A 25,915-nucleotide genomic window follows, 5' to 3' on the forward strand; every position below is an offset into this window, starting at 1 on the left:
TGCTCTATTTAATACTGTCCAGCAGAAGAACATAATACTTCTATTTATAATCTCACAGCAGCTCTGGCAGTTCTTTTAACAATGGCTGCTAAGGTTTCAGCAGACTTTTAAAATGAAGAGAAACTTCCAAGAGGCAGAGCTGCTAGGCCTTAGGAAGAAAAGCTCAGGAAAAACACCTACACCTTTTACTTTGCAGTGTAGATCATGACCTTCTCCCCATGGGCTCTTCCACTGAGCGCGTCACAGGCCTCTCCATCTCTTCCTGTTTCACACAAGCCAACCCTTCTTCCATGCTTATTTATCCAATATAAACAATAGTATGGAAGGTGGTGGCAGCCAAACTTTAATGGTGTCTCAACAGATCAAACTGAAAGGACAATTGGCACATGAGCTGCAGAAATCAACCCCTCCCCCAACATTTCTCATTGATTCAAGACGCGTAACACCATATTTTTGTTTAAAGAGAAAGAGAGATGAATCAAGTGAGAATTAGGTAATGTTTCCCAAAGACCAAACATCTCCCCATTATATTTGATTTTGAATCCTTTGGAAGAAATGTATCCATTCAGTTCGTTCAAATCTTCCCATTCTTTTCTCTTTCACCTAGTGGAAGGCATGAAGTGTTGCTGGAAGATGAAAGAGTTATTTATATTATTTATTCTTGCACAGTAACACAAACACAGCTGGCTTTCTTCTCTTGACACACAAAATGCTGGGCCTCAGGACAGAGACATCAAACTCTCATCTGAGAGTCGGTATTCTTAAGCAAAGGCCTTCCGGTGTTTCCTTTTTTACAATTATAAAGTTTATTTAAGGGCTGGTGTTTGAGGCCACGGGGAGGGGGATACACTTTGCACCCAAGCCTTTTTCCCCCAGTGGCTTTTCATTTTTTCCATGCTCTCCCACAAATGTTCTATCTTTGAAGTTTCATGATTATAAATATCAATGGTGGGGGTAGAAACAGAAATGGAGAGACTGCCCATGTGTGCAGGTGAGCAGGTGCTTGAACAGGTACATTCTCCACTCAATAGTGTTCTCATTCAATTGCTTTGCAGGTTTTGAAAGTATCAGGTGCTTCTCTCCCAACACAAAGTAATGTTCAAGTGAATACAACGGAAGAGTGATTCCTACTGCTTGCTCTTAAAAAGGGGGAAATAAAAAGTTTAGGACACAGATGGTTCAAAAATAAAAATCATCCCGCAAATATACAAATTAAAAACAATTGTGCAGACAGTAAAATGCATGGCTTTTTTCTCTCTTCCCTGCCCCAACTTTGTAAACACAGATGCTTCTCTCCTGGCTGAGAATGGGCATTCATATCTGGAAACAACACTTAAATACAAACTGTATGGGTCTCCTTGCTTTGTTTTTATTTTAAATTTGTTACTCCCGGTATTCTTGATCTTAAGCACTGTGAGCGTTCTGACATGCATGCACAATTCCTGCACTGGCACTGCCCGCCTCATTTCCACATGAGGATGCACACGGGGTATCACTCCTCTATCAATGAAGGGCATGCGGAAGAGCATGGACACGTAGAAGCTCCATGTTTACATATAGACACTCCTGCACCTCAAGTAGCACCTGGAGTGGGCAACTGGCTGTGATGCAGTGGCTTCAAGGTATCCCTTACTCCTTACAGAAAAATAACTTCTTACTCTCTTCTACTGGCAAGGAAATGTTTTTACATCATGCACAATAGAGAGATCCAATCCCTGTGAACATGAATAAATTATTTCCTTCATAGGAAACAATGGAAAGCCCCTGCAAAACAAAGGCCCATTATGTGGAAGCAAATCCCCTCCACTCAGGGCCAAGTCACCTACTTTGGCAGGTGGAGCCATGCAGATGGCTCTGGAGAAGCCATCACCACTGTGTTGCATGACTCATCGGCCTGGTTTTCAAGCCACAGGAGGCCACTGTGTGGCCACAAGAGCTGAAGCCTTATGGGGCTTTGGGATGGGAGCAGAGTGCATGCACAGCTTAAGGAGTTGTGCAGAAGCACTGGTGGAAGCAAGCCTGTTAATTCTGACCTGGGCAAAATGAAGAGGAAGGGAAGAGTTATTGAGAAATCCCTTTCTGTCTAGCAAAGGCTTATGGACGGCCAAGGAGCCAAACCTATGATGGTCCATGAGCCAGCAAATGGGGCTTTGTGGAACAGCAGATTCCCCTTTTAAGCTACAGACAACTGATATTCCCTGCATTCAGATGAAACTTTGCTGCTTCATAGTCCAATATGAGGCCCTGGATAGCAAAGTATGTGACAAACCCCTTCAAAGTACTTTCAGTATTGGTTGTTCAGAAGAACCTCAAAATAAAACATTAAATTTTGAGACCAATAAGTTTGCACAAGAGGTGTGTTGCAAACACATAATTTTTAGTGTGCATACAAACACCTAGGAACCACATTAAAGTTTGACTACACATCTAATTCCAATAATAATAGTAAAAAAAACTTGACCCCTTCCCTTGACACAGAGATCACCACAGGACAGAAGCATGACCGGTGCCATTGGGGGAAACTGACAATATGCACTTAATGTCAGGTACTAGCAATGCACAGTGAAAAAGCTCCAAGTCTTCAATCTGGAGACAAGAATGTGATAGCCGAGGGCCAACACTGGATTTCTTGAGTTTCCCCACTTGCTCTGCTGACTTAAAGATATCTTGCTGGTGGTGGAGACTCATCCACAGCTTGGAAACACTTTCGCACACTCCATGTGGAAGAAATGAACAAGCTGTTTTTTTTAACATGTCCAGGTTGGCACCAAACTCTCCACCATTTGCAAGTCAATGCACAGGTCCAAACTATACTGTGAAAGGCACACATTTGGTTTCCTTTTATGACAACCAGGATGGTGGAATAGTGAACCACGTTGCACTCAAAATTATGAAAGTCTTCACCAAAATAGAAAGAGAATGCCATTAGTTCCAGCTGCCTTTTTCCTTGATATTTGCTGAACAAGCCAATTCCTTCAAACACCCTCAAAGACGGCAGACTTGCTGGTCATAGCAAAGGTCAGATCAACAGTCCCTTGTATATTAGATAGAATAAAAAGGGAATAAAATCATTGTATTTCCCCCCTTCCTTCCGTATGTACACAGTATAAAAGTATAAATAATGGAATTTAAAGACTCTAATTCTTTTTCTCCAAATAATTCGAGGGCACCCAGCCTTTAAAAGGTTTTCCTCCATCCATGATCTGACAGTACCACCAACCATTTGGGTTCCTTTCCAGGACCTCCATGCAGACACCTTCCTGAAATCCAGCAGTTTCTTCATCCCCCTCATAATCTGCAATGGAGATGTAGATATCCTTAAGGTTATTGTGAATGAACTGGGATTTTTCAATGGGCTTGGGCCTGACTGTGGACACTGGGATTCCATTGCGCTCAGAAGGTACGTAGGAACTTGTCTCAGACCCCTCAGAACCCAGCCGATCAGTGTGCTTTATCTTAGAATCACTAGTCTGAGGTTGGGCAGCATTGAAAGAAGAGTTGCGGCGTACTGCCCTCAGGTGGTCTGTGGCAGTAAGGGACTCATTCCTACGCAGGGAACAAGGCAAGTTATTATCCTTGGGTGGTGGGGAGACAAACACTGACTGTGGCCTCACTGCTAGTTGCCTAACCCCATTCCGCAATTTGACAGACCCAGATGTTTTAGAAAAGCCACCAGGTGGTTTGCTGGGAATGGGAGGCGTTGCTCTCTTGCTCTGGTTGATGGTGTTGAGTGCTTGGACCTTCTTCTCTATCTTCTCCAAACTGTTGGATTTGTTTTCATTCCTTCTGTTCTTGGCCACTGAGATGTTAGCCTCATTCGAAGCGGTTTCCCGTTGCTGGTTATCAGACAGTACCAGATAGTGAGAAGGAGCCCAGCCTTCTGTGTCTCCATATCTCAAATACCACCACCCACTTGTTTGCTTTTCTAGAACTTCCACTGTTATCCCCGCTGGGAAGCTGATCTCAGAATCTTGAACTTTCTGGTAAGAATCAGTAGTTACATAGATACATTTTGAGGAGTTGTTTTCATTCTCTGCCTTGTTTGGCTGGCTGGAGTAGAATATGGCATGGGAATGAGTGGGAATGAGATCTGCAGAACTTCTTCTGAATGACTCTTCTGGGTTTCCAGAAGCTGTCCGAGGTGGACTTTCAGACTCTTCACTTCTTGAACCTTTAAGTCCGCCTCTCAGCTGTCCAGTTGGTCTCAGCTGGTGACGTAAAGTGCTGATGTCCATCCTTTCTTGGCTTTGGGAGTCTGCTTTGTTCAGGAAAGGTTTTGGTCTCACCATTGGCTTTGCCCTGCTGGACACTGCCTCCCCAGTATCCCTCTTTAGGCCAGTTTTGGGCATGCTACTTAAACCAACATCTGAAGCGGACCTTGGCTTTGTCTCCTCATTCCGGGGATAGTGCGGCTTCCCAAGGTTTGGCTGAATGCTCTTGTCGCTTTTGGGCTTCAGGAGGGAAGACTTGGGAGAAACAGAACACGGAGAATTTCTTTGGATCAGAGACAGTGATGAACTTCTTTGAGAATCAGAGTCCCCACTAGATTCTTTGCTTGACAGAGCATCTTCGATGTATGGCCTGAAGCCTTCATTTTCATAGATGGTCTCCTCTTCATGTGCTACATCTTCAGATGACTCTCCAACTCGGAATTTTGCCCTTTGGAGGGATGACACAGGGGAAGGCTTGAGTAGTTGGAACATGCCTCTCTCCAAGCTGCCATCTTCCCCTTGGCTCAGCTCAGACTCAGAGTCAGCACCAAAGGCAGGCACATCATACTCTGGCTCCTCATACTTTTGCTTGTCCTGGGCATCTCCTGAAGATATGGTTCCAGCAACTGTTCCTTCTTCAGAGTCTTTTGATTTATTGGGAGGTGCTGGGGGAGGAACTTTGGGTCTGGTCAAAGTACTTGTTCGCCTGTTTAAATTTGGCTTCTTCCTTTTGTCAATGTATGATGCTGGAGCCCAGCCTTCCTTTTCACCAATCTGCACATACCACCAGCCACCAGAATTCTTGTCGATAACCTAGAGAGGGATTAACATAGAGATTAGTTTGGGAGGAAAAAGACAAAATAATAGCACATCATTTTTTATCTATGCTACCGTCACATTTCTGCCTAAGGTTTAGCAGCTACCCATCACTCATTAGCTTGTTTCCCTTTCTAGGCTTACCTCCGCCTTTTGTCCCCCATGAAAGCTGATCCCATCAGATATACAAGACTGGAACTCTGCAATGGTGTAGTATTCAACTTCCACTGATGGTGGCTCAGGAGGTTTAGGCAGCTGGAAGCCCTGCAGTGAGAAAAAGCAATAAGGAGAGTAGATAAAAGTGGCAATAGGGTGCAGAGGGAAAGAGGGAAAATTAAGGTTTTATTTTATTTTATTTTAAGAGAGCTGCTTGCATTTTAAGCAAGGAAGTGAGATGAATAAATGCCAGCCCAGATATTAAAAGCTCATAAACCATTGCATCAGGGGGTAGCTAGGATGTGGCCCTCCAGATATTGCTGAACTACAATTTTCATCAGATCCAGTGACATGGCCAATCGCCAAGGATAATGGGAACTGTAGTCCAGCTATCCCTTAAACCTGGTGGCCAATCAAGTGGAATGGGTGTTACCAGTCCAGTGATACAGCTCTCAGTCAGTTTTAAACTTCCTCAATTCAAATACATTAGTGAGATTTCCACTTCCTATGGAATGGGAAGAAGATGAAAACCCTTGAAGCAGGAAGACCTGCTGTGCTGCCATCTCCATTCCCTGTTTTTAAATGACTGGATAATGTGGATGGATGCATAGGAGCTTAAAACTCACAAGCCTTGAACAACTTAAAAATATTAAGTGGAAATTGCTTCATAGTAGAAATCCTACAGCAGAGGTGGCTAGGTTTTGGGGGTTTTTTTTACATTAAGGGCAACACTGAGGGTTCACCTCAGTAATAGTTATAATCACTCAAGCAAGATTATAAGACCTGAGGGAGGTCAGATACACACAATGAAAGAATCTATATTCAACCCAACCTTTTAACTATTGCTTAAACCATTTTGACAGTGTATATTTTTTCTCCCACCTTTTTTGTGAAGGGGAAAAAGGGCAGATGAGAGAAACAGGATGAAGAGCCTTTCTTCATTGGATAGTTTATATTTGTCTAGATTAAATGCTTTATAAAATGGCATGCCTCTGGAATGAGCAAATCCAGGCCTGCATTTGATAGAGGTGGGTGTAGCAGGAAAATAGGTATTTTAAGGACAAACTTGGTCTAGTACATTAAAGAAGTGGAAGCTTGCACGTACATATTCACACTATAACCTATGTATGGTACTATTCAAAATGAAGAGACAGGAGTATGTGGGGGATGGAATAAAACTCAGTTCTGTAATACAGCTGTAGCTCATGGATCACTAATAGCTCCAAACAACTTTTGACAAGTTAGAAAGGCTACATCCACAACATATATTTAAGGTACTCGGATATCACTTTTTAAAAGCCACTTCTTCCCCCCCAAGAATCTTGGGAACTGAAGTTTTTAAGGGTGCTAAGAGTTTTTGGAGATCCCCTCAAAGAGTTACAATTCTGAGAGTGGTTTGACAATCTATCATTCTTCCCAGGAAACTCTGAATAGGGGCCTCCTAATAACTCTCAGTACCCTTATTAAACTACACTTCCCATTATTTTTTTGGGAGAAGCAATGACCATTTAAAATGGTAACATAGTGCTTTAAATGTGTGGTGTGGATGTGGCCAAAGATAATATAAAAGTAGTATGTGCACAACTGGGAAAACAAAAGAGGGTAATTCTTCCCACTTTCTTTCTTCCTGTTCCACTGGGACCTGAGTGCAACAGATTAAGAGGTGTTGCATTTGTGCAGAGTTAAATATTTGCAAGTGCCATTGGAAGTATAAAAGAAATTGGCACTCACCAAACTAGATTCTCTTCTTGGGGGAGGTCTGGTTCTTAGATTTGGAGAACCTAGTGAAAGAAAAAATATTCCATATTTAACCAGAACAGGCACATGCACATCCAAGCTTCAATGTTCTGCCAGCAATTAAAATAAAAATTAACGTGTCCAAGAAAAATAAAATAATTTATTTGTTACAATAATTTAATAACAATTTTTAAGGCGCAAAGCCTTCCTGGGCACCTTATGTTTTTAAACAAAATACAAATAACATATTTATGAAAACCAACAGAGCAGCAAAGTCAGCATAAAAACAGGACTGACAACTCTCCAAGACTCCCACAAGTTCCAGATGTTTTAGATTACAACTTGTGCTGGCTGGGGCTGATGGGAGTTGGGGCCCAAAACAACTGGAGGGCACCAGGTTGGCAAAGGCTTGTCTACAAGCTCTAAGAGGTCTAGACAAATGAAAAGGTCTTCACCTGCCCCTACCCCAAAAGGGTTACTATGTGCTGAAGCCAGAACTGATCTGCTTTATCTGAGACACAGGAGAAGAAGAATTAAAACAGATGATTCTTTTAATCTTGCCAAATTATGTTGGATGGAACTGATGGTGGGGGCAAGGTGCAAAGAAGTCAAAATAAAACCAATGGGTTTTTGGAGTTAAGCCAACATAGTATGGGAATTTCGTTTTGTTTTTTATGATGCCCAGAAAGATGGCATGGCTATTCACAACAATGGAGCCCCTTTCATGTGATATTTGCATGCAGAGAGGGGAACAAGATCACCATATGGTCCCTGTCTCCATTCTGCACACCTTCAAGTAAGAACTGTATGGAGCCTATGAAAACAGAGCTGTAAATACAGATGACTCTCTCCATGGCTTTTGGAACCCTGACAGGATTATACTTCTGTGGGCTTTGTTCTGACCTTCAAGTGACTGTACTGAAGCAGAGCTTGCTGCCATGATTCCATGCCCCCTCTTTATGTCTGTTCAATCACTCTAGATGTGAACAACTGAAAAACCCTTGTGCTAATATAGAAATCTAGACTTTTAGGAGCAATTCACCAGAAGGGGGCGTCAGATGTCTTCCCAAAAGATGAGTCTATGCAGGAATCATGTCACATTCAGGATCATAGCAATCAATCACAGACTGGTGGTTGTCAGACTTTTTGCAGACAAACATCAGCCAAGGGGCCTAGCCAGGTGTAGCCTGCACTCCTTATTAATATTCCACTCTGCCCTGCAAGACTTGCTATCATATGCATTCATCTATTCTCCCTCCTCCTTTGTATATTTCTGGTGCCAACTCCATTTTCACAAACCTCTCGTTTCAATCATAGTTTTTAATGGCTTAACATATAACTTTAAATTCACCCATTTTCTATATTTAAGAATGAGCTGGGGTCCCCATATGTTGTTGGATGACATTTCCCATCATCCCTGACCATTTGGCAAGATGACCGTGGATGCTGGGAGTTGGAGTCCAACAACTTTTGAGGGCCCAAGGTAAAAGCACCACCCATCACCCTTGATCATGGGCCATGCTGGCTGGGGCTGATGGGAGATGTAGTCCCCTAAACATCTGAAGAACCGGGCTGAGGAGGCTGCTCTCAACTAGTATTTTCCTCAATCCATCAGAAGTTGTTGACCCTTCCAACCTTCCCCAGCAGTAAATAAGTAGCTAGGAGTCTACTATGGCCTTACTTATTTGAGCTCTTTGTGGCGCAATCCGTGCTATGGCTGGAGAACCCTGTGCCAATTTTGAAATCTGTTTGTCTTGAGTCATCATGGCATTGCCATTAGAATCACTGCATAAGATGGGCAAGCTTATTTCCTTCTTGGTGATGTGGGATTCTGCTGTTTCAATTTCTGACTGGGTTTCCTTGTCACTAGAGGATTTCTTATTCAACAGGTTGCTGATCTCCATGATGTTTCCTATAATTTCCACTGGCCCCGTCAAGTTCTTTTTCCTTGATGGAAGGTCATCTTTTGCTTTTTTCAGGTACGAGGCTGGGGCCCAGCCCTCTTTGCCTAAATACCTAGAAATAGAAAACGCAAATATATTCAGTTTTCTGTGCCTCAAAATCTGACATGGTGTTGCAGGATGATGTACCGACCGGTGTTGCAGGAATAGGATTAGAATCCCCACGCACACCTTAAAATGCATGCAAAAAAAACCTACTAATGGAAAGTGACTATAACCACATAGTTGCCGGTCAGTGCTGCAATACTGAAATGAAGCAGAGATTATAAGCCTGTGGTCCTCTAGCTATGGTTAAACTCCAAATCCCATCAGCCCTAGCTGCATAGCAACTGGTAAGTGTGCTCCAAGAATCCTACTTTGGAAATACAAAACCCAATAGTTGCTGGATCCTGGATGCTTCCAGGCAGTCCTTAATTTGCAAAGAGGTCATTGAGATATCACTAAATGGGTAGTTAGAGAAGGGGTTTTTAGACTTGGGGATATTCCCTGGAAAGGGAAAAATGGGGGGGTGGGTTGGCACTTTTATGCTAACATTTCCATGTGGACATTGAAAGAGGGGGGCAAAGCATGCAAAGGGAACACTGATGCCCATCTGGAAGTACCCCCAGCATTGGGAGAGCTAACCCAATAAAAAAGTTTACTTTGAATCAGGGCTCACAAGGACTTAAAACCAGATGGAGTCACAAATGTCATGGGCTTAGTTGCGGAATTATAACCTACTCCTCTGCAATATTCTTCCTTCCCCTTTTGCCCCTCTAGCAACTTTAGTTAAAGAGTACTCACAATTCCAGGTCTCTCAAACACAGAAGACATCCAAAAGATGTCTTTCTCAAAAAACATGGGAGAAAAAGTCTTGAAGCTGTTACTGGCATGCAGTCCAGGTTTCGCCACTTCCATTCTGGATAACTGAGCATGGGAGCAGCATGGGAAAGCCACTTCCATCACACTCTACAACTGTCATGGGCAGTCCTCTCGCAGCCCTCCAATGGCAGCAGTGAGCAATGGGATCACTTCACTGCCGGTGAGCAAAGCTTTCAGGACAAGGGGCTGAGAGAAAATAGAACTTGTGGAAGTGAGAAACTGCCTACAGGAAGAAACAAGGCTTAACATGAGATTCTTTTCTTCAAATGCCTCATACTTTTACTTGCTCAACAACTCTGAGAGCAGGACAGCAATGTGATTGGTTAGTCAAATGAGTGCACTCTTAATTCTCTCCCCTCCTTTTGGGAGTCTGAAAGAGCACAGCAGGGGAGAAAAACAAAGCCTTTCTTTATTGCAGTGACTATTAATACAAGATTCTTTGACCACTCCCCCCCCTCGTCATCAAGGTAGGCACACCCCATGGCTGAGGTTCTTCCCCTGAGCCTCACTGGATCACAGTCATGTAGAGCCAATGCAGAAGCTCAGATTTAATTCTGAAGCTCTGTGGGCATCTTCCCACATCAGATTTGCAGAAAGATAAGCAAATCAGAGTACTGGCCTTGATGCCAAACAATTTAAAATAAGGTTACCAGATTTTTTCCAATGAATCCAGGGACACTTTTCAACTTCAATGGATTTTGTATGGGGACTGATTTGTAAATCCGGAGACTGTCCCCGGGAAACGGGGATGTCTGGTAACCTTAGTTTAAAACAGTATTGCACTTAAAGAGCAATAGGGGCAGATGATTGGGGGCCAGGCACAAAAGATCCAGCTACCCCCAAACAATCTTGCTCCTAGGAGCTTTGCATATGTGTAATCACAACGTAGAAGCCTAGCTCAGCACAAAAAATGGAGACGTGCTTGGAGTTAGCTGCATCTAAGGACAAGCTCCACGATTAACTTTCATATGCCTATGCAAGTAGGCACAGGAGTTCTGAGCAAGATAAAAAGGACACTGGCTTTGCCAAAATTGGGTAGCAGCAAATTCATAGGATATAAGTTTATCAGTGCTGTGAGCCATAATGTCTATACTGTGCCTGCACAGTTGGATGCAATATGTTTCTGAACGCCAGTTGCTGCAAACTGCAGGAGGGAAGAATGCTACTGCGCTTAGGTCCTGCTTGTGGGCTTCCAATGGGCACCTAGTTGGGCACTTTGAGAACAGCAAACTGGACTACAAGGGCCACTGGCCTGATCCAGGAGGGTTATTCTTATGTGCTTATACTCTTACATTCAGATTTCATAGATGTACTAGTTCCCTTGCATGGCACAACCCTAAGACTGGCCCAGGAACTTGTTCCATTCTATGTGATCAAAAAATTGCAGCAAAAATGAAAGCCAAACAAAATCTTGTAGCAAGTATCAAGGTTCATCCACCGAAGCAGTTTCTTGCTCTTTCTCCCTGTAACAGTAATAGTTATAACCCCCACTTTTAAATAGGGTGCAGACATTTCATTAAGCCAGAGGTGCCAGCTTTCAAGGGCAATGGGGGGGGGGACATCAGAAGAAGCCAGAGGCAGAGTTGAATACAGCGGCAGCGCAGCTTCAATGGCAGGCCACTCCTCCTCCTCCTGCCACCACTAGCTGGGTGTGTGTGTATGTGCTTCAGACCTCTTTCCCTTGCACAGCAGCAGCAGGAGAAGCTGGTTGGCGTCCCCCATGAGTTGCATTCTCATCCCCCATGAGTTGCATCAAGCACATTATCTGACAGGCTATTTGCTTGCACAGTTTCCCATAGCTGTGGAAGACAACAGTTCAATTAAGAGTTTAGGGTTAGAACAGTAACCACTTCTCAACATTCATAATACTGTAAAGGAAAATGGAGCAGGGGAGGGAGGGCAACATTCAGATGCACTGGAGAGTGGAATGCAACAAGAAGGTGGTAATATATAGAAGCGGCTACACTGCAATTCCCGAAAAGTTTTTAAAATGCTGAATGAAAAGTTAGCATCCAAACTATAACAACACTGGGGGGCGGGAGAAAAGGGGGGGGGGAGAGAGGCCTCCATTTGTCTGAGCGTTTTCTTCCCTGTTAACATCTGCTTTCCAGCTCCAGAATACTGGAATTACTCCAGAGGGAAGGAAACCAGGAAGGGAAAAGCAGGGGAGGGGGAAGTAAGAATCAGTACAGAACCATGTATTTTGGAAACTATTATTTAAGGAGGTGAACATTAAAGACTTTAACGTGGAACTTATTACCTAATTATTAGTGCTTATCTTATTCTTGTGACACATACGTCATTACGATTATGCATTCTTGCAAGCATTTTTTGTGTGGCAAAAGTTCTGATAGCTATAATAGTCCCACTTTGGTTTCTTGAGCATTTATTCTGATTTGCTTGCAGCGTTGTTTATAAATCTTTCCATTAATCATTCGGTCACCCTACACTTTTCAGTGCATTTCCCCATCACCTTCATTATCAGGGCCCCCTGAGAGTCAGAGGGCCCAAGTATGTGCACCAACATGCACCTACATCCTATGGATTTAGATGGGGGCATTTTTCAAGTGGACTGCACCTGCTGTTCTGATGCTGCTGTTACAAGCATGACATTCTTAACCACAGTTCAGAACCAGCCTAAGCACTATATCTTATCTTTCATTCATTCTTGCCTTCAACTCGATTCATAACAGAGGAGGAAGAGAAAGCAAATTAGGAAATCCCTGTTTCATATGCAAGGACTCTTGTTATTGTGGACCAAAACCACACTCTTCTGTGGAAGGCTGCCATGCCTTAGGTAGATATATTGGCAATGAAGTCTGCAGCTTCTGGTCGGCTATCCACTGTCTAGGAAAATCAGGTCTGTTAACCATAGCATTGTAGTGGATCCCATCTAAACATGCACAACGGAGATAGTCTTGCCGTGCACAGTAGGGGTGGGACCAGATGCTCTCCAAGCTTCCTCTGCTACATAAGGATGAATACTTCCTAGGCTTTTTAAAGGCCTTCTAGTTTGGCTTCAGCCTAGACTGAATCTCCGTGCGCATGCATCAGCAAAGATAGCTTTTCTCTGCATGTGCAGAATGAGAAGAGTCTCTGGCATGCAAGGTGCCTTCATCCAACTACAAAATACAGTCAACACCAGGAGGCAGGGAAGCTGAGCCAGGGGCAGGGGCTCTAGCCTGCTTTCATTTATGCCTTCCCCATTTGCACAAAATGTAAACACTGCTAAAAATTAGAGGCTTTGGTCTCCCTCTTCAATGAAAATACTGAAGACTGCAAGAGATTCTAGGCCCCTGCAGACCTAAAGATAAAAGGAAGGCTGGCAGTGACCAGAAAAAATATTTTAAAAACAAAAAGGGAGTTCAGCAATAACATCAGGGGGAGTTTGTGATATTGTTCCTCCTTCTGCAAAGAACTGTGCACTCTTGCTCCTGAACCCTTGGCTTTGGATTAAAGTCCCATGGATGATTTAAAAAGGGAAGAATGCAGAGCTGACAATGGGCCAGCTATTCCCTGCTCATCACGTTGGAAATCTTCTATCGGCTTTCATTTGTTATTGATGGGAGAGTTAATCAGGAAGATGCAACAGCGAACATGTTTATAGAACACATAGAACTCTATGTGGTTCCATTATTCATAGCTCCAGTGCCTTAAAGATGGCCAGACTACAAAGCAAATGACAACCTATGAAAAATATATGTTCCACATGCAAAAGGAAGTGAGCAATAAGGGGTAGGTTCATAGTATCCCAGGGTGGGGTGGGATCACCAGAGTTACCCAAAAGAACTCCTTATAATGTGTCAGGATCCACAGGTTTGTACCCTCCCTTTGACACTTGTCACAAGGAGCAGAATTCTACACCTTCTTTAGGAAACCTGTACCTTTGTCCAACCAGTCTTTCAATTACGACAATCCTTTGGCCTCTTACATGAAAGGGAGCCCCATTAAATTCAGTAGGATTTGCTTCAAATATTTATCTGACTGCAGCAGTTAAACTTGAATGGCTTTATACACATTGCATCTTTCATCCCTCTCCTATCACCAAGCAACAGGAGTCTATTATGCTGAGCACTGCAAATACATACTGCTTACGTGGCATTTAATGTTTCTGGAGCTGCGCCAGGTGTCTTTTTTTAAAAAAAGAAAATCCAGTTTATGCTTGAAATTAGCCGTTTAAGGGCACCAGAAGAGAAAATTAGACTGCTCCCTGCCCCCCTGCCCCCAGCGGTTAAAGGGATACCTGTTTTACAGGCCAAAGTGTAGCACCACAGAGACCTAACACACCACTGCTTCCTCATGACTCCCCTAAAACATTTCTTCTAAAATAGTCTATCAGCTATTTTTGCAAATAAACAAACACAAAAGCAAAACAAGGTCATTCATTGACCAACACATATTGACAAGTATTTGAGCTGTTGCTGTCATATAACTTGTGTTGCAGTGACGCACACACACAACGGTAACAACTTTCCAAAGTTATCAAACATCAAACCTGCCGACATTAATCCCATGCAACTTGTCCCACAGTGCTCAGTAGGTCTTACTCAAAGGAAAATGTCCATAGGATTGCAAACTGGGAGACCCTAGCTGCTCACCTCAATCACTAATGAAGAGAACAACCACCCACGAGAGACGATTTGGATTTTTTTCCAACTTGAAGGACACACATATCCCCCAGAAGCCTTTTTCCTCCCCGCACCTGTTTCTATATATTGTATTTCATTATTTTAACGACATATTCAATATAATTTTAAGTAGCTTTGTACAACTTGACCAGCATTTTTGTTTTCAATATGCTGAGGTCCTTTCTTAGATACAAGCAACTTGTGAGATGCCGTGTTTACAAGGCTAGTAAGCAAAAGGCCTGCCAACACCAGAATGATTTAATTAAACCTTTACCTTATGTACCACCATCCTTCCAGGTTCTTCTGAATGACCTCCACAGTGACTCCTTTGTCAAACCCGATTTCATCCTTCCCCTGGCTGGTGTATGACTGGATTGTGACATATTTCTCTTCTAGCAAAGAAAGAGAGGGCAACATCAGTTAAGATCAAAACTGGCCCCAGCTGTTGCTCTTTCCTGATTGCTATTCAAAATGATTTCGCAGCAATTAAAATGTGGCAGCATTGCAGAGGTGGAGTCTTGCTTGTGAGGCCCTGTACCTATTAGCTAAGCATGCCTGTATCAGCTCCTCGCCACCGCCCTGCGCCGTCAATGCCAACAAATGAGACAGGGTCCCTGAGGAGGGGTCTCCCCCATCTCCTACATATGGTATTGACAAAAATCAAGCTCTCTGCCAGAGTAGCAAAGCATCACTGGAGGAACTTGCTCCAGCTGGCTCCATTTAGCACACACATGGTTATGTTAAACATTGCATTACTGGAATCTGAATGCTGAAGCTGGAGTGGGACCAATACTACTCCAGCTCGAAGGAATGGACTGACCTATCATCTTCACACTCCTAGAAATAATACAAGTTTGCAGCACCAAGCTGCCAGTATTTGTTTTGTTTTTTTTCATGATTAGATCATATTGTACCTCCCCTAACTCCACTCCAAACCTCAGTGCTCCCAAGAGAAAGGCAAGTGTCACTTTCTAAGTATCTTCTTAAAAAATCAACATCATTAATTCAGTGCTAGAAGTCCCGTTTTATCCACCCACCACAGATTATTAAGTCTTTGCAAAGCCATGGAATCACAAAGCATTTTAGCTAACTGTGCACTTGCTATGAACTTTACCCAACTCTACACTAGGTCACAGTTGGGGGCACTCCAGATGTGATTAGGAGTCCCAACTCTCATCAGCACCAGCTAACACTCACTGATGGGAGTTGTAGTCCAACAACATCTGCAGGGCCACAAGCTCCCCAACTCAAGCCACAACCACCTCCTTCCAAACAAGAGTCAGGAGAAGAAAATGCCTCCAAAGTACCCAGAGACTCTCATCTGCATATTACGATGCTAGCTAATTACATAAGCAAAGTTTCAAATTGACATTTCAGTGAATTTGGAAGACCCCTTGGGATAACAGATCATGTAAAAGACTCACCAATCAATGACTTTTCCACACTAAAATTAACTCCTCCTCTAATTTTACACTTGGTGTAACATTCACACTACTCTCCTGTCCAGTACCAGTTTCATAATCTTTCATTTGTTTATTTTCCAGACTGGGACATAGCAGGGTGGTGGGATTTTAATCTGAATGGCAGCCCCACAGACAGCTATCATGTGAGCAGCATACAGAATCCAGAGACTAAAGAGAGGGGAAATGATCACAAAATGATGTACTATTTCTTTATGTGTGTTTGGGGAGGTGATAGGGAGTCTTGTTGCTATTCTCCACAATGCATGAACTCTCTTGTGCTTGAGGATTACAGTAGGGAAATATTCTGTTTCAAAATAAGTAAGTAAATGTTTAAATTGTTCACAAAATGGAAGAGATGGAGTTGCATTGCTTATCATTGGGTAGTTGCTTGTGCCGTTCTGTTGAAGTCTCCCTACCTAACCCTACATGGGAGTCCGGATACCTATATCCTGCTAATTGATGTTCAGGAGGAAGGGGAGTTTATCCAAAGCAATATAGTGACTGCAGTATATTAGTCCAGGATTCTCATCACAGACATACCACTTTAGCCAAGATAGTGGTGAAAATGCTTCTCATGCAAATGCAATGATTTTATTGGCAGATAAGATAGCCATTTATGCTGTCAGCCTAACTATACACTTGGAATTGCAGAAACAGAGGGGAGGAGAGAAAGGATCCTAGATGTAGGCAGAGTTTCAGATCCCCAGGAAGTCAATACAGATAGAAGGGGTGGAGACAACAGCAAAAGGTAAGAGCAGTACTTTTAAACAGAAAGAAAAAGGCTCCCTGCTATCTGATGCAGACTGATCCCACTTTATCAGTTAATTGAAGGCTGGTGTCCAGAATATAATGTAAGATAAGGTTGTTTGCCAGAATTCCCAAGATCCCAGGGCAGTTCACACATTATGGTAACTATCTGGATTGGAGTTCAGTTGCATCAACAGCAGTCTGTGTGGAAACACACTGATACATAAATAATTGATTTCCAATCGTACAACTGAATGGTTGAAATTCCTCCCTAACTTGCACAGCAGTAGGTCTGAATTATAGTGTGGCATCATCAGTTCAACTTAAGGACTGGATATAGCTTGAGAAGTTCTGAAAATCTTATTGGCCAGCTATGAAGTTTTACACACGCATTTAAGAAGGCAGGCAGAGGAGATAACAGCAATTCAACAGGGCCATTTTTGCTCCCTGCTCTGGATGCCGATGACATTCAATCTGAATATGCTGTTATCTGCATTAGCTTGTGGCTCAACTGGCACTGAGAAAACTTGAAAGCCTCTGCAGAGAGATCCATACTTCATTTTTTGTTTTCTGGAGATGTTGGCAAGGGACACGACTGCAACACTCCAACAAAACCACAGCCTTGTTTCATTAGGATTACAGTACTGCTTTTGGACTCTTTATCACACTTAGGACATGCTGAGCCATCAAAAACAAAAAGCAAACAAACTACATCACACAATAGGAGAAATTGCATTCCTTTGTGGGGAGACGCAGTCATCACCAAGAACTCAGACTTTTAAGGGATAGCTGAACCACAGAGCTGAACTGGGGTAGTTATGCCCTCTTTTGTGCTAACGGCAGGGGGATAGAAACTGTCTAAGATCATTGTCACACCCCAATTAAACTATATTTCCTAAGATTCTTCAGTGCAGTGGGGAGAAAGCTTTTTAACCACAAGGGCAATAGGTGGCAGAGGAAAGGACCAGACCCTGAGGTAGGCAGAACCAGCTTTGCCCTTACTTCAGGCTTTTTTTTCAGCCTGAACTCAGATGGGTCCCAATGCCATTCTAAGAACAAGGGAGGTGTTCGTGGCAAGCTCCAGCACTTTTTCTAGGAAAACAGCACAGCCTTTACTCCATCTCACTCTTAAACACAAACACACACCTCTCTTTAACCCTGTCCCCTTGATCACCTTGAGACTGCAGGAAAGGTGAATGGCTGATCAGCAGCAAAAGTGGATGGGGCCCTCTGGGGCTTGGCAGGTCACCCAGAGAGTGTCTAGGTGCCCACTCACATGTATTTTAGAAGAAGCCGTAACAGTTAAAAGTGTTTTATTGGTTGAAAGTGTAAATATGCCATTAGAAAAGGTCTATATTTTAAGCCCATATATGTTATAGTAGTGCAGTGTCTGTGGATGAAACTGATCTGTGCAGGTATTTTGCCCTATCATTTCCTGCACTGTTATGGCAGCTGCACCATGGAATGGTGCCTGCCAAATCCATGTGCAAGCAGCTACCACCATACTATGGTATGGGCCTAACTTTGAGTTGCTGGGAAAACAGTATGCAGCCATATCTTTCTGTTTGTTAACTCAGTTTCAGAATCATGCAACAATTCCTTATCTTTCTCATAGGTCTTCAACTGCTCAGAGCCCACCTAAGGGGACTCGTTAACAGCCATATTATTTTAAGGCTTTGGAGGTGAAAATATTAAAGTGCTAGGCAAAGGATTTCAATGAGATTTGCACTTGACTTTAGATAATGCAATAAGCACAGGCTAGCAAGTGACTTCAAAAACCTCAGCTACACCCCCTCATAGCTAAAACATGCTGAAAAAGTATCCCACTGTGACTATTATAATGAGACAATAAACTAACATCTAAACCCACATATTTATGATTTAAGAGTCATAAAGGGGGTGACATCACTACGCAATCAAAGCTCTGCTTTGTGCATCTTGCACATTAAAGCTTCTTTCTTTCTTCTTTCTTTAAAAGGCTCCTGCTGCAACAGTTCCAAGAAATAGCACCTCTGCTTTTATTGAGGCAAATGAGAGTGTAAGTATTGCATAAAATGAATGAAAACTTTGGAAACACCACCAATGAAGAAGCAGTAGAAGTATTAATGTCTTGTGCTTCCTGTCCCTGGAATGTATGAAACACAATCCGTGCATCTCTTTCACCCAGGAAATGCTCAAGTTATGATGTTTAATTCTATGTAATGAACACACCCAGCTGACAAATGTCAAAGGGGGACTGCTGCATTTACAGGTTCTGCAAAAGATTCAGACACTTCTAATAAGGCTCAGTTTTGAAGCCAAATTTGCAAATGTCGAGCAGCTGAAGCTTTGCCCATTACAGACTCTACTTTCAAAAGGGATGCTATTATTTGTTGCTGGGGGTTTTGGGGGGGGGTGTAAAGCCATCCAAAGGTGAACATTGGTCTTTCTGAAATATTTTATTTGTTCACTTAAGATGAGAAAAGTAAGGCAAAAGAAGAATGAAGGGGGAAAAGAGTGTTGTCAGATTAAACTCCAACAGATATTAGAGCCCTGGTTATAGATTTGTTTTGCTGTGCTATTTTTAAGCCTTCTGTGCTGCAACAGGAAGCTATCATTAAAGTTTCCCTTTGCAGAGTGCTTTCGCAGCAAAATATTATAGCATTTCCCAAATTACACTCATTTGGTTTCCTTACAGTGGTGGAAAAAGGGAGACCACAAACACACACACACAAATGCGCGCACACACAGTTTATAAATTAAGCTGGCACTCCTTTGAGCATGGGTCCGCTTGTAACCCCAAAAGCAATTTGCGACAGTCTTCAGCTGAGGCTAACCGTAGAAAAAATTACAATATCAAATGTATGCAAGTCGGCATTTATGGGAAACAGCAATGAAATGTTATCATTCAGAAGAATGACTAGTGTTGTATCCAGCTGACCAAGGAGGGTTTAAAAGGGGTCCAAGTAAGATAGTATACAATTCAGTTTTCAGAAAAACCTAAAGTGGACAATATGTGGTCTCTTAAGTTTTGTGAGCCATTTCTTGTTTGATATTTTGGTGTGAAGGCAAAAGAGATCACTTCTTTAAAATGAAATAAGTTACTGGACTATCACAATCAATATTCTCTCCCATGTGATATTTCTTGCACCTGTTTTTAAACATTGCATACTATATTTCTAGATTAATCATCTTTTTTAGAAGAAGCTGTGGAAAATAAAGCTATTTCAAGACAGTGTGCAAACCATTGCAAGCGAGGTCAGTTTCCTCACTTCAACTAATGTTAAAGTCCAACCATCCTTTGTGTTAGAAAGATCTCTGGTTGTTAGAAGACACAAACACACACAACTATGCCACCTACGGATTACTTACTCTGACACACTACTGCTGTATAATACCGTTGAAACCTACAAGATTACTACTCCCTCCAGACGGTGTTCCAGGGATTGTGCCAAAGTTAGCCAAGTTCATTTTTTCTCCTTCTTAAATCTGCATGTCTGAGACGTTGTGCACTCACAAAACAGCTGCCATGTCGCTTCTGCAAGTTGGTCCCTGTGGCAGCTGCTTCAACACAACTTCTTATGCAGGGATCAAGCAATTTCTCATTGAACAGGATTAACAACTTTTGAGCCTTCCAGAAACATGGAGGAAGATCTCTCAATTTGTGGTTGCTTGATACAAATGTCTTGGTGGTGGTTTTCTCAGTGCAAGAGAAGCAATTAAAAACAGCCCTTTCTTGACGGATGTTTTACCAGCAAAGGTAACTCTTTGAGAAAAACGGCTTGCATGGTAATCAGCTAAGTTTTACTGAGAGTAGACCCATTGAAATTAATTGGCAAAACTTAGCCATGTTCATTTATTTCAATGGTTCTACTCTTGAGTAAAACTTGGTTGAAACTCCTTGTGTTTCCACATATCTGAACTGAATGGCAAATGAAAATAGTTATCTACAAGCTCAAGGGATGGATGTTTTCTGTTTTTTTCCTTTTCTCATTTTTTTTTTCAATTTTAAAAACTGCACAAGCGTTCGTATGCAGTTTTGTACACATTTCTTCTAACACATATTTTTGTGTGCATTTTTATTTGATATCCACATATGAAAAATGAGAGGGCAGTTGTGTTCCTGCTTTGCGTACTTTCTTGTGAAGTGTGGATTGGAATTGCCTTAGAAAGGAAGCAAATGACTCTCTCCCCTCTTCCCTGATCTGATCCATGATCTAATTATGGATGAGGAGGCTGATCTGGCATGTATCACTGAAACTTGAGGGGGTGAACAGGGTGGAATCAATCTCACCCAGTTGTGCCCACCTGGGTACTCAGTGCAGCATCAGGCCAGATTTGAGGATTGGGGAGGGGGAGTTGCTGTGGTCTATAGAGATTATCTCTCTCCAGGCTCACTGTCCAGTTGGGGGGCAGGAATCTAGAGTGTGTGTTCCTGGCACTGGGCAATTGGGACAGATTAGGGATTCTGCAGGTTTACCGCCCACCTTGCTGCCCAGCAGTCTCCCTGGCTGAGCTGACAGAGCTGGTCTCGGAGGTGGCATCCCACCTGTGGAATACTCTCCCCAGGGAAGTTTGCCTGCCGCCTTCATTATACACCTTTACGTGCCAGGCAGAAACATTCCTTTTTAACCAGGCCTTTGGTTGATTTGATTGACATCCTATGCCCTTTTAAAATGTGTTTTTTTTTGGGGGGAGGGGTTATTGGGTTGCTCTTATTTTGATTATATATTTTGTGGTTTTATATTTTGTTTTGGGAACTGCCCTGAGGCCTCCGGGTATAGGGCGGTATATAAATTCTAATACGGTGGTACCTCGGTTAAAGAACTTAATTCGTTCTGGAGGTTCATTCTTAACCTGAAACTGTTCTTAACCTGAGGTACCACTTTAGCTAGTGGGGCCTGCTGCTGCCGCCGCTGCGCAATTTCTGTTCTCATCCTGAAGCAAAGTTCTTAACCTGAGGTACTATTTCTGGGTTAGCAGAGTCTGTAACCTGAAGCGTCTGTAACCCGAGGTACCGCTATAATTATAATATCTGTACAAGATACACCTTTTAGTTTCTTGAGACTGAGGTGAGATGCAAGTAGAACTGTCACACAATTTCCAGTGACTCAGTCGCTTTCTGTGACACAGGAAGGGCCACAGCTCAGTGACAGGGCATCAGCATTGCATGCAGAAGATCCCAGGTTCAATCCCTGAAATCCCTAGTAAGGCTAGGATAGAACCCTGCCTGAAATCCTGGAAAGCTGCTGCCAGTCAGTGTAGACTACACTGAGGTAGATGGTACATGGTCTGCTCAGCATAGGATGCCTTATTACGTTCCTAAGGGCTGAGGCAGGGAAAGCTATCCCAAACGTTTAATTTGTGTCTCTCTTTGTATCAGCTGTGGGACATCACTGTGTGACCTGATCCAACTTTGAAACACTGGGAGCAGAGGCATGCAGTCTGGGGAATTATCTAATTAAGGCTCCTAAGCAACATGCAATAGCTCAAAATCTTCCAAACCACGGAAGAATTCTCCATAAAAATACTTTCCCTTCAGTCAGCAGTCTCTTTCACGCCATCTCCCTTTGCCGCCTCTGAACCCCCTTGTTCAAATAACCTCTGTCAGGACAAAGTCACTCCATGCCTGAGAACTGAGATAATCTAATAATGTTAAGTTTTAGAGCATTTTCACATAAGACAAATCCCCACTAACAGTCTCTCACAACCCGGTGCCTTGAACTACAACTCCAATCAGCTTGCTAGGCCAAAATGTCTGGAGGCACCAGGTTTGGGAAGCCTTGTTTACTACCAGTTCAGAGAAGTTCTTACGGCAACTGGCGCTCCAAATGATAGTAAATCAGTAACTTCAAGCCTGAAAAATGTGCAGTCTCTGAGATGGCCACCTTCCCAAGGGATAGTGTAAGATCCAAGGAGTGGCCTACAAATTTCACGATTCTCAGAAAGAATTAAGGAGATTTCACCACATCCCTAGGCCTCACTCTCCTCTCTTTATGTGCAGCCCAGCTCTGGCAAATGAACAGGGCAGCGTTCTTCCCAACAGGCTGTAAATCAGGAGCATCAGATGTTCCCAGGAAGGTTTACAGTTTTTGTAAACGTTTCCAGTAAGAAGTGGCTTAGAGTCAGGAAAGGCAAAAGTCATTACAAGGATCTCTCTTCTGTGTAGGAAACAGTATGTTCCCCTACATGTGTGCTATGCCATATGAAGAGTACACAACTACTTTCACATGCATGAAATGCCCAGCTTGGTGTTATCATCCCGTTGTATTTATATGCAGCAGAACCACTGACACATGCCGTGACAGCCTCCTGTGTCATTTGGTATAAGTATACTGCTGTTCTGGTAGGCTGCAACAGGAAGCATGTAGCATTATTTGCAGTGCTCAGGTTCTGCCCCCAACCCTTCATGGGAAGCTTTTAATATTTGATGTTTCATTGTATTTTTACATTCTGTTGGAAGCTGCCCAGAGTGGCTGCGGCAACCCAGTCAGACGAGAAGGGTACTAATAAATATTATTACTATTACTATTATTACTGCTATGCTACATACCGGTCAATGGATCAGGGTTGGCTACCAACTCAGCTCTGCAGTGGGAGGCAGGAGCGAGGGTGGGATATGGCATTGGCAGGGGGGAGGAAGAATTTAATTTCATGATTTAACTTCATCCACCAACCTAATCCTCAACCTTCAAGACACTATTAGGGGCTACAGTCAACACCCTCTTTAAACAGATTTCTAAAACATTCCTTTGTACAACCATTCTCAACTATGAACTTAATTTCTTGGCTCACACTATCAGCCTACTTACTTTAGGTTTGAGGTACATTCCCTTCCCTCCCCATGATCACAATAACTACCCACAGAAAATAATCAAGAATGAAAGAGCCATATTTACATCAAATACAAAAACTGATCAAATTGTCCTTTTCCTGTCTTCCCTTTTTCGGTCACCTTAAGGACCTTCAGAAGTGGTGCACAGATTAAAAGATGTGAAGAGTTGCTTGTGAAAGCATATAGTGTCTGCAGAGCTGATTTTTGCTATTGGCTCCCATCTGAACATGCTCAGCAGGTAGCACACCTAAATGCCATCTAATTTTGCTGCAAGCAGGCTTGTTTCTACCGCAGAGAAGACAAGACCCAATAAAATGCAATACACCCTCCAGCAATCTGTAGCAATGTTGAATGGCAAGAGAAGCAGCAGCAGCCACCAGCATGTACATCCTTCAAAGGACCATGTCCCAGAAGTTATTCACCTCGACTCTGCTGCCTGTTGACCATCCCTCCCAGTGTCCATCGCCGGTCCAGGCGTCTCAGGTGTGCCTTGCGTCTCTTAGAAACTATTTTGGAAAATGGATGAGAACATAAAAAAGGAAAGAAAGAAAAATAAAATGTGATGGGTGGGTGGGTGGGGTGGGAACCAAACTCAACGTAAAACATGGTAACAATAAGGACTAGTCTTGTGTTAGCGAGGATGAGATGTAATAATACATTCAGATTAGTTTACAAGAACTGATAAAATAAGAAACTACCTGAGGCCCAGGCACAAACAGGCTTTCTCATGGTTCTTCGTTTAGTGGACATAAAATCATACTAAATAATAACAGTAATGGGTTGTATGTATCCAGAATTTTGGGAAGTCTTAAGAAATAGACATCAATAATATCACAGCACCTTTGCTTAGAATGCAGGGTGTTTGGAGAATTTTTTTATGACATCTTTGTGGCACAGGAACATTCAGAGCCTTTGCCAAAGTTGGAGCCTGTTCCTTAGATGACTCTGTACGAGCAGAGGGAAGGTCCAAATCTGTACCATGCAGGATGGAACCTTTAAAGAGGCCTCTACAATCTGATGTACAACAATTACACCATTGGCTTGCTCCCATCAGCCCCAGCCAGCATAGCCAATGATAAAAGATATCCAAAAACATCAGTAGGGCAATGGGTTCCCCATGTCTGTCCTGAGTAAAGATGCTACAAGTGCACCCCAACTGTATCTCCCGTTTGTGGATATGAACTTTTCCTCTGATGCAACCTACACTCTACCATTCCTCTGCACTAAGGCTGAAGGGAGCCTTAATGTCATGCACAACTCTGTTTTGGGACAGCATCCTCTGTGCAGTTATTTATGAGTTGGATAAAGATGTACATATAATGGAATATGACAAAAAGTTAACACTAAAAGGGGAACAAAATACTGTGATGGGAGAGGATAGACTTGGTCAGCACTAAGCAAAATAGGGCAGTTAATGGCAACACCTTTTGCTGTACGCAGATTCTGATAGCATCTTAGACAAAAAGACTTGCAAACTGGGACAAAACCAGAATAATATCAACTATATAATATACTATTCGCATACATCAGGAAAAATATATATTATGAAAACAATTTCATAGATTATATAAACTCCTCTCCCCCACTGTGGTCTATGAAAGATTCAAGATAAGCTGAAAAAAACAACTCAAATAGCTGTGTTAAATCTCTTATGGAAGAACATGGGTGCGTTATTGTATACAAACCACACCTGCCTAGACCACAATTTCTAGAAACCCAGCATCATTATAAACACAAAAGAATCAGCATTTTTAGAAAGTATTTTATTATGCTTTAGAATAATGCCACAACCCATACAAGTGTTACTTCTATGATATGCTGTAAGCCGTCCAGAGTGGCTGGAGAAACCCAAACAGATGGGTGGGGGAATAAATAAATAAATAAATCTATAACCTCTTTTCCTACCAGATCAAGGTAGCCTAGGAAGGCATTTATTCTTCCCCTCAAATGGCATAAATAACTGTCAATAGGTAACCTACTAGCCTTTGTGCTGGTCTTTGAGATAGCCATGCTTATTCCTATAGGGTATATAGGGTAAAGGTGGGTTTTAATTATAATTCCTCACCCAGATCAATTACAGCTGTTTCTTACCTTCCCCTCCTTTGGACATGTTAATTTCAGAATCATCTCTAATTCCACTTTGGGATTCCAGGTAAGTGGCAGGGACCCAGCCCTGTTCTTCCGAGGTACTTACAAACCACCAACCTGTGAGGGTAAGGAAAGAATAAGAGTTAATTCACTGCAGAATCACCGTCCCCTAACAATTTCAAATTCTTCAAAACCAGTGTGTTAGTCATCCTGGTTATAATGCTAGCACTATATTATAATGCACCCGTTTCTGAAGTTCCTTTTACACTGTATTTCTTTTACTGTATCATTATGGAATTGTGGCTTTTTGATCAATATAACACTATGTCTTGCTAAATTTCATTCACACTGCTGCGTGTGGTGTGATACAATAGCGGACATGCATGTTTCTGTTCCCCTGTCATTCGCCCATGATAATGGAGGAAAAGAACTG

General features: G+C 42.6%; 1 protein-coding gene across 11 annotated transcripts in view; it reads right to left on the reverse strand.

The window, feature by feature from the left end:
- Positions 1-330: 330 nt before the first annotated feature.
- SH3PXD2A (SH3 and PX domains 2A) overlaps positions 331-25,915 on the reverse strand; it is a 250,113-nt gene continuing 224,528 nt past the window's right edge. For 10 of the 11 annotated variants that reach the window (XM_081911989.1, XM_081911991.1, XM_081911990.1 and 7 more), the window contains 7 exons: positions 25,486-25,599; positions 23,817-23,900; positions 14,645-14,762; positions 8,602-8,936; positions 6,915-6,964; positions 5,172-5,291; positions 331-5,024 (listed from right to left, as the gene is read on the reverse strand). In XM_081911989.1, coding sequence (XP_081768115.1) covers positions 3,138-5,024; positions 5,172-5,291; positions 6,915-6,964; positions 8,602-8,936; positions 14,645-14,762; positions 23,817-23,900; positions 25,486-25,599 — 2,708 coding nt within the window. In that variant the 3' untranslated portion in view covers positions 331-3,137. The remainder of the gene's footprint in view (positions 5,025-5,171; positions 5,292-6,914; positions 6,965-8,601; positions 8,937-14,644; positions 14,763-23,816; positions 23,901-25,485; positions 25,600-25,915) is intronic. The other variant, XM_081911994.1, reaches the window with a different exon arrangement.

The sequence above is a fragment of the Podarcis melisellensis genome (assembly GCF_964234715.1).
Source record: "Podarcis melisellensis genome assembly, chromosome: 5".
NCBI lineage: Eukaryota > Metazoa > Chordata > Lepidosauria > Squamata > Lacertidae > Podarcis > Podarcis melisellensis.